The sequence below is a fragment of the Caretta caretta genome, chromosome 10 (assembly GCF_965140235.1).
Source record: "Caretta caretta isolate rCarCar2 chromosome 10, rCarCar1.hap1, whole genome shotgun sequence".
In the NCBI taxonomy this organism is placed as follows: domain Eukaryota; kingdom Metazoa; phylum Chordata; order Testudines; family Cheloniidae; genus Caretta; species Caretta caretta.
Genome location: NC_134215.1, coordinates 45,737,097 through 45,746,432, shown reverse-complemented (window position 1 = coordinate 45,746,432; position 9,336 = coordinate 45,737,097). Strand labels below are relative to the sequence as shown.

At 48.4% G+C, this 9,336-nt stretch overlaps 1 protein-coding gene across 5 annotated transcripts in view; it reads right to left on the bottom strand.

Annotated features, from left to right (window-relative positions):
* Positions 1-507: 507 nt before the first annotated feature.
* Positions 508-9,336, bottom strand: part of RBPMS2 (RNA binding protein, mRNA processing factor 2) — a 50,614-nt gene continuing 41,785 nt past the window's right edge. For 3 of the 5 annotated variants that reach the window (XR_007358854.2, XR_012670198.1, XM_048867095.2), the window contains 2 exons: positions 4,509-4,578; positions 508-1,771 (listed from right to left, as the gene is read on the bottom strand). Coding sequence is in view for 2 of the 5 variants with exons in the window: in XM_048867095.2 (XP_048723052.1) it covers positions 4,516-4,578 (63 nt within the window). In the remaining 3 variants the exon portion in view is untranslated. Of the gene's footprint in view, positions 1,988-4,508; positions 4,579-9,336 lie in introns of those variants that run through there. The other 2 variants (XM_048867096.2, XM_075132946.1) reach the window with 2 other exon arrangements.

The window sequence follows — 9,336 nt, the reverse complement described above, 5'->3', positions numbered from 1 at the left end:
CACCCCAGCATGGGTAGAAAGGTGCCCACTCAGTGCCCTTGCCTTGACACACCACATGCTGAATTTCACTAGGAGGGGCAGGCTGGAGGATTTCTGCTAAGAGGGAGGTCACAACAACATGTGATCACAAGAGCCAGAAGACACTTAAGGTGACAGACACTAGAGGTTCCTAGCTTGTAGAGGGGAGAAAGTCATTTTAGGGCTGGTAACTTTGACTTTTCAGAGGAAAAAAAAAGTCAAGTTGGTGCCTGTTTGAGTTTGCAAGCCAACCCAAGCACTTTCTACTATGTGAGTGAGAAAGTTCGTACATTTCTACCAGAATGCCTGTGTTCTGGCACCGACTTGCTCTGTGACTTTAGAAAGTTCACTCGACCCTGTTGCCTCCCTTTTCTTACCTATGACGGGCATATGACAGACCTGCCTCCTGGGGTGGTGCGGGGCTCTTCTCAAGCTGAGGTGCTTTGAGATTTCTGGTGCTCAGAAGAAAATACACCACAGACAACAGAAAAGAGTCACAGCAGCCTCTGGGTATATTTTTTGCATTTCATATATTATCCAGTTTCACATTCTCATAGGATCAGCAATTCTATAGCAACTTATTCTCAGAAGTCTTAATACAAGCAAGACAGCCATGGTTGTATAGAATACTTAAGCACTTCAATACCAAGCAATAAGATGCTAAAATAAAAAAACAAAAATTGCACAGTTTCTCATTTACTACGCCTGACGGAATCATTGTTACAGAAAAAAACTTTTCTTTCAAGCTTTTAACTAAACATTAACTTATCTTACCGGATTACAGTTTCTCTTTAATTGCACACGAAAAAACACACAAAAATTCTTTATGATGCATAAATATTTCCTTATTACAGATGGTACAAAAATACTCGTACTTTTTGTTCTGAACTCCCATAAGGATAGCTGATTTGGCAACACTGGAATCTCTCCAATCAGAAGGATGGGGGGGCAGGGGAGGGAAGAAAAAAGTTAGATATTTTACAGCTGTTCTATATAAAGTCTGAGGGGAAAAAAAGATAACCCTGACTTTAAAAACAAGAGAAGAGACCGGACAAGAAAAGAAACCCAGTGCATTGTACTCTAAACAAACATTTTTCAAATCTTCTGGTCAGACTGGAGAATGCAGGGCTGGGGAGGTGGACAAGTAGGGGTGAGACAAGGATAGTATTTTTGAAAGCCAAGTCTTCACAGAAGCAAGATGAAGAACCTTGCTAGATCAAGAGTTAGGCCAAGACCTGTTGCTACAGTTACACAAATGCTAGAACAAACTTACACACTCACACATACACAAAGTTAAGTGTTTTAAATTCATGCCAGAAAACATGCAAAACTGATTGTCTTTCATTTCCTTCAGCAGAGCTGCATAAAGTTGAGGGCAAGGCAGCCTGGGTATTGCTCTGTACAGCTAGGCCTCATTTGGCACCAGTGTCTTGGTAGGGATGAACCCGTCTGTTACCACCAGGATTGAGTCCCTCCATCTAGGCTTCAGTGGCACAGGAAGGAGAAACTCAGTCTGGGAATCTGTTGGGAGGGGAAGCAGGGGAGAGGACAGGCAGAATGCAGTCCACTGAGCTGGGTGGGTATGGATATATTCACAGTCTAACAGGGAAGCCCACAACTCCATACCAGGAGAAATGTGAGGTTACTGCGGAGTGTCCACAAACCAAAATGGATTTTGATGGATCCATTACTTCATCCCTGGCACATCGTTCCATGGAGAGACAAAGAAGGGAACAAGCCAAGAATAGACACTCTGGAACATAAGAGACAGGGCACACTGAGCATTGCTCTTAATTCATTTACCAGGCCATTGAGATTACCTGCGGGGCAGATATGTGTTCACCCTCACCATAGGACACAGCAGGTGACAGGCTGCCTCCTTCCTGCTCAGGTGGTAAAGTTGGGACTCAATGTTTACTACCAGGATCTTCAGTTTTTACACAGGTTTCAGAGTAACAGCCGTGTTAGTCTGTATTCGCAAAAAGAAAAGGAGTACTTGTGGCACCTTAGAGACTAACCAATTTATTTGAGCATGAGCTTTCCTGAGCTACAGCTCACTTCATCGGATGCATACCGTGGAAACTGCAGCAGACTTTATATACACACAGAGAATATGAAACAATACCTCCTCCCACCCCACTGTCCTGCTGGTAATAGCTTATCTAAAGTGATCATCAGGTTGGGCACTCCCAGCTACCTTCGAGACACCACTGACTTCCTGAGGAAACTTCAATCCATCGGTGATCTTCCTGATAACACCATCCTGGCTACTATGGATGTAGAAGCCCTCTACACCAACATTCCACACAAAGATGGACTACAAGCCGTCAGGAACACTATCCCCGATAATGTCACGGCTAACCTGGTGGCTGAACTTTGTGACTTTGTCCTTACCCATAACTATTTCACATTTGGGGACAATGTATACCTTCAGATCAGCGGCACTGCTATGGGTACCCGCATGGCCCCACAGTATGCCAACATTTTTATGGCTGATTTAGAACAACGCTTCCTCAGCTCTCGTCCCCTAAAGCCCCTACTCTACTTGCGCTATATTGATGACATCTTCATCATCTGGACCCATGGAAAAGAAGCCCTTGAGGAATTCCACCATGATTTCAACAATTTCCATCCCACCACCAACCTCAGCCTGGTCCAGTCCACACAAGAGATCCACTTCCTGGACACTACAGTGCTAATAAACAATGGTCACAAACACCACCCTATACCGGAAACCTACTGACCGCTATTCCTACCTGCATGCCTCCAGCTTTCACCCTGACCACACCACACGATCCATCGTCTACAGCCAAGCTCCACGATACAACCGCATTTGCTCCAACCCCTCAGACAGAGACAAACACCTACAAGATCTCTGTCAAGCTTTCTTACAACTACAATACCCACCTGCAGAAGTAAAGAAACAGATTGATAGAGCCAGAAGAGTTCCCAGAAGTTACCTACTACAGGACAGGCCTAACAAAGAAAATAACACCACTAGCCGTCACCTTCAGCCCCCAACTAAAACCCCTCCAACGCATTATTAAGGATCTACAACCTATCCTAAAGGATGACCCAACACTCACAAATCTTGGGAGACAGGCCAGTCCTTGCCTACAGACAGCCCTGCAACCTGAAGCAAATACTCACCAACAACCACATACCACACAACAGAACCACTAACCCAGGAACTTATCCTTGAAACAGCCTGTTATCAACTGTGCCCACATATCTATTCAGGGGACACCATCACAGGGCCTAATAACATCAGCCACACTATCAGAGGCTCGTTCACCTGCACATCCACCAATGTGATATATGCCATCATGTGCCAGCAATGCCCCTCTGCCATTTACATTGGTCAAACTGGACAGTCTCTACGTAAAAGAATAAATGGACACAAATCAGATGTCAAGAATTATAACATTCATAAACCAGTCGGAGAACACTTCAATCTCTCTGGTCATGCAATCACAGACATGAAGGTCGCTATCTTAAAACAAAAAAACTTCAAATCCAGACTCCAGCGAGAAACTGCTGAATTGGAATTCATTTGCAAATTGGATACTATTAATTTAGGCTTAAATAGAGACTGGGAGTGGCTAAGTCATTATGCAAGGTAGCCTATTTCCCCTTGTTTTTTCCTACCCCCCCCCCCCCGATGTTCTGGTTTAACTTGGATTTAAACTTGGAGAGTGGTCAGTTTGGATGAGCTATTACCAGCAGGAGAGTGAGTTTGTGTGTGTGGTTTTTGGGAGGGGGTGAGAGAACCTGGATTTGTGCTGGAAATGGCCAAACCTGATGATCACTTTAGATAAGCTATTACCAGCAGGACAGTGGGCTGGGAGGAGGTATTGTTTCATATTCTCTGTGTGTATATAAAGTCTGCTGCAGTTTCCACGGTATGCATCCGATGAAGTGAGCTGTAGCTCAGGAAAGCTCATGCTCAAATAAATTGGTTAGTCTTTAAGGTGCCACAAGTACTCCTTTAGTTTTTACACACTTACTCTTCATTCCCTTTAATGATTCTCCATGCCAGCGGCAATCTGAGTGAACATTCTGACATTCAGACCCTTAATGCAACACACCCAGGCCAATGTTTAGCATTAATTTGGCCAAAGTTTCCTATGCAGTCTTTGGGTCGGAGTCACATCAGCTGCTGGGAACAAGAGGGCCCCAGAACTCACAGTTAGTAGAGGAAGACAAAAAAGGGGAAATTCTGCTACTCCAGTCCCTGCATCACCTAAGCAGAATGCAGTAGATGACGATGTGTGGGCTATTGAGAATGCTTGCCACTCTCTGCCTGGATGAGAGAGACTTCCCTCCACACCCCCACAATGATAGATACACAAGTCCCACTCAAGGCAGCACTTCAAGGCCAGGCCAGATTTTCATGCAGCCCAGAGGCCAGGAATGCAAGGACCCAGAACAGATTGCAGCACTGTCCCCACAGCACTGGCCTAGGCCCACTTCCAAGCAGACATACTTACTGAAGAACTAACAAAACTGACGAGACTTCCATCCTTGCTGGGTAGCTTCGGAGGGAGGATACCAGCGCATCTGAAAGAGAAAGCCATTCCGCTACTGTGATAACGTCGCTAACACAGAGACTAGGAATTGCACACCCCTTCGTGCCACAGAGGGGCAGTTCCACCCAGTATGGGGGGGGGGGGGGGGAGTAGCCTCTAGACAGATACCTGGATGCTATCCCTCAGGAGGGCCTGCTGCTCCAGGCTACCATTGGACTGCATGCTGCAATCCAGACCCCAGCACCACAAAGGGCTCTTGCACAGTTGAGCTTAAGTAACTGTGAGATAAGAGTCAGGAGACTCCTATTCCCCCTTTATGCTCTTTAGCCGAAGGAAGCCTCTTCCTCCATTTAGGAGGTAAGATTTGGCTTTAGGAATGGGGCCAATATGGAGTGCACCCAAGATCTGGAAGTTGTCTGGATTTGGACAAATTTAGCTGCCCCCTACCAAGGGCACACAGGCTAGCATTGCTAGTATATCAATACAACAGGAGCATAGTTTGGCATTCAGGCTTGTTAGAAGCCATCTCAGGAGGAGCCCACAATAGCCGGCCTGTCAGACCTGCAGCATCATAATCCTTGTCTTAACACACTGATGAATCATTAGCCAGAGTACTCGTGTTCACACCACTCAGACTGGAGTCTAAGACCCCAACCATAACAGTGTCTTTCTAGGCCTGTATACCATGAGACCTGGCAATTGTTTACCTGGGGGCTTGGGAAGTGTGGCACTTCTCCAATCCTATTAGAGCGAGGGGGTTCTTTCACACCACACACTTCTCCCAATGGAGCTAGGGAGAAAGACTTCCTGTGAAGGAAGAGGGAGCCACTAGCTGACTGCCATGCATGCCTCTGAAAAGCTCACCCATGGAGTCACTGTTAAGGGCAAGTACATCTGATAGCAGCAAGACAGACTGTCATGAGGGGACCCACAGGTTGTTACAAGATACACAGGCTAGAGAGTTCAGGGGTAGAAAGCTTCTCAAGTTGGCCTGCTGAGTTCCAGCTGTACAGGAAGTGTCTAACATTGCAACTCATGAGGAAGCTGGGGGGGAGGGGGAAGGGGGTTTCCCTATGATTATCTAGATAGAGCTATGACCTCAAGTTAGTCACAAATTCTCACTGACTCAAACTTTCAACTAAGTACTTTGGGTGGAAGGAGGCAGAGTACCAATGCCCAGCAGCCCTGGTTAGCATTAGGGAAGGGATCTTGGGGTATTCAGTGGAAGGAAGTCACAGGCCATAACCATTCTGTCCCCCAAATAGAGAATGTATATGTGTTGGGGGGGAGAATATACCTACACCACCAGGTCTCATGCCCTGGCATAGGATCTTTAGTGTCCAGACCAACTCAGGACCATAGCCTTACATCTCATCCACAATCCAGCAGCACTGCATCCCCTACGGGGGATGCTGGCAGTGCTGTGTGCTACCTTTCAGAGAACATGGCTTCAGCCTCCCTGCCTGGGCCTGGCCAGAGGCAGCTAGCTCCTACGTCCCCATCCTCCCACACACAACTAGCCCTAGCACATGGAGGACTCCCTATCGCTTGCAAATCCCCTCAGCAAGAGGAGAAACACTGACTGGTCAGGAGACACTCGAGCCACCAGCAAGGGTGCTGGGGGACATCAAGCCATTTGACATTTAAGACTACCCCAGCAGGGTACATCACAGTAATTATACTGGTGATTGGAACCCGTAGGTCACCTGCTACTGCATCTCTGCTTCCTGTGAAGTCCCCCTTCTCTATGGCAATGCATGCCCATACATCTGCTTCACAAGGACCTGCAATCCTGCCTCCAGGAGAGAAACCTGAAGGACAAGCCTGACTCCATCAACCTGAGCAAACAGCTGGTACAAGATGGGGACATGCCCAGCTTGGCACAGCTGAGTCACAGGGCCCACTTGTTGCTTTCCCCTTCACTAAGTGGGCCAGACCCAGCACTGCAACCCCACTCCCAATCACTGGCTCGGTACAGCTGGGAGGCCAGGTGAGGAAGCTTTTGCTGGAGTAAAAAGGAAATGGAAATAAGATGGGTAGAACAGGCATCTGGCCAACTATTGTCATCCAGCCTGCTAGCTGGGGTATTTGACCCAGTGAAGAGGCTGCTGGTGTATGGAGAAGCATCACTAAGACTCAGAGGTGCTTGTGATTGAATTTCACATGTCCATAGAGCAAGGAGGGGTGGTCTGGAACAGCCATGACTGCCACTGGCAGATAGCTGCCACTCAGAGGATTGGGAGCATTGGCCAATATCAAGACCTGATATCCCAGAGCTTCTGCCCAGCAGGGGGATGCTCTGTAGCACCAGCCTAGTGGTGTCAGCCCTAGAGAATGGGGGTGCTCCCAGCATCCTGGGAGCAGTCAGAAGTGGGGAGGCATTACCAGGATGCAGCAAATAGGGAAAGCAAAAACATTCCCTGTGCTTCAAGGGTGACCTGCCCCACCGCCTTGGGCTGGTCATCTCTCAGCCTGTCCTCAGAGAGGCCACATACCTAAGCCAAGTGTACACAGGCCCTAGAGCTGAAGGGCTGTGCGACTGAACGGGGAAGCTCTCAGAAGAAAGTCACTAGATAATCCCAGCTCCACTGGGGGAAATGAGGCAAGAATCCTGGCTGATTAAGAGCCAAGAGACTGCACAGGCCACTACAAAGCTAGAAAGCCTGATTTAGCTCAGATTAGCAGAAGGTCCCTTACCTTCTGATCCCTCCATTAAAGGGCAGCACCATATCCCTCCATGTTTTAGTTAAATGCTCATTCACTTGCCGACAGCTGGCACCGCATAGCCCTGCAAGGTACCAGCCTCACCACTGACCAAGCGTCAGTGCCAAGGGCCTCTTATTGCATTAGGCTGAGAATGGCAGCAGAGGTACCGAAAGATGACTGTGTCCAGGCTGCTGGCCAATGACACCTTCCCTGTGGGAGAGGCTCTAGGCTGACACCACTAGGAGAAGTTACCTTGGAAGAGTCTGCAATAAAGTTCTACCTCCAGACAGTCTGAAGAGTGAGTGAGGGGCTCTTGCTTGAAGTTTAGAGCTGTAGCTGCAGCTTGTGAGGGGTTAACAGTTACTCCCAGATAACCCCTTACAGCCAACTGCTTGCAACAGGCGTGCTAGAAAGCAGTGGTTTGTATTAGTCACTAGGCTGGCCAGGTGGGGGGATGCCACAGGAAGTACATCAAGAAAGCTAGTCTATGTTCAATGAAAGCTCTGCAAGCAGAGGCTGTGCACCTCTGGGCACTAGGAGGGTGTTGGCATGCTGGGAGAACGAGGCTGGCTGCAGGTGGATAAAGATAACTGCGGATTTTCCAACCCACGGGCTGGAAAGCCAGCTGCCTCCATCCTGCTGATCCAACTGCACAGGCCTTCCTGGAGGTTGTTTTGAGGGCCCAGGCCTGGTAGTGGTATAGACAATAAACCTGCCCTGTGCTGTGGCCTCTCCACAAAAGGAACAAGCTGTTCATGGGACAGACTCAGTTCTTCTTAAAGTAGATTCCAAGACAGCCTGAGTCCCATGTGTACAGCAAGTCCTACTGTGCAGGTAGGACACTGGATTCCTAATGATTAGCTCCTTTCCAACCATCCAGTGGACTGCTGCAGAAAAATGCCATTCAGAGGCTGTGCTGGAAGTGTCCTTGGTGGGAGGGGTTTACAACTGGGCTGGCTGACAGACCCCTGCTTAGATAGGAACTGAGCATATTGCATCTTCTAGCTAGATAGAAAGAAAGCTGGAGGAGTCTTCCACCCTGTGGCGTAGGTGTTCTGGGCACAGTCCTCTTACAGGTGGAGTACCTCCTCCTGATCAGAGGAGCCAAGGGGCTCAGCTGTGTGTCTTTATGCCGTTTCTTTCCTTTGACACTCGTTTGCTGCCTAACTCCCAACCCGACTTGGCAGAAATTGGGTCAGTCAGGAACAGCCTTTCAAGCTTAAAGGTTGGTACAGGCTGGGGCAGGGTGAGCAGACCCAAGCTGCATTTGAGCCCAAGAAGTGCAGTTCAGAACCAAGCCTTCCCAGCATTGGGATCTGGGACTCATTTGGCCTATCAGGGAGATGGGATGTCTGGGGTTTTCCGAGATTGGGCCAAGAATTCCACAGCCTTGTAAGACAGGGCATTCTGCATTGACTGAGCCATAACACCTACAGCCTTCTTTTAAGAGAAAAGTCACTCCCAGGAGATGCAATGGAAGTGGACTTGAGCTACTGCAGGCAGCCACATGGTCCTGGACTGAGTTACATTTTATGGTAGCTAAAACAAGCTGAGATTGTCAGAGCTATAGAATTGCTATGATCACAATGTCTGAGAGTTCAGGGGCTGGACTGATAGCCAGAGACTGGGGTGCTGTGGGTTTACAGGACAGGAACAGCAGAGGCGGAGGGAAAGCCCTGCCCCCAATCTAGCCTAGTGGGATCACTGAGGCTAATGGCTGTTAGTCTCTAGCCCCCTTTGAAACTACTGATGAGTCCAGTTCCAAGTGGACTTCTTATGCCAGTCACATGCATGGTGCTTCAAACATACAGCAGGACCGGCTCTGCCCCAATGAGTTTGAAATCAAAGCCTCTGTTCCCACCTGTCATTGGCACTCAGGTCACTTCATGTTGCACCCATTTATTCATTTTAAGGCTAACTGGCATCCACAATATGGCAGCCACTCAGACCTGGCTCCTGGACTACAGGTGAAAGTTACAAAGCCTGAACCCTCCAGTCCCTCCCAGGCTGCAGGAAGCTCACCAGCCCAGGGCATGTAGAAGCCATGTCATGCACTGCTGGGTTGTATAATGGTAGGGTCTCC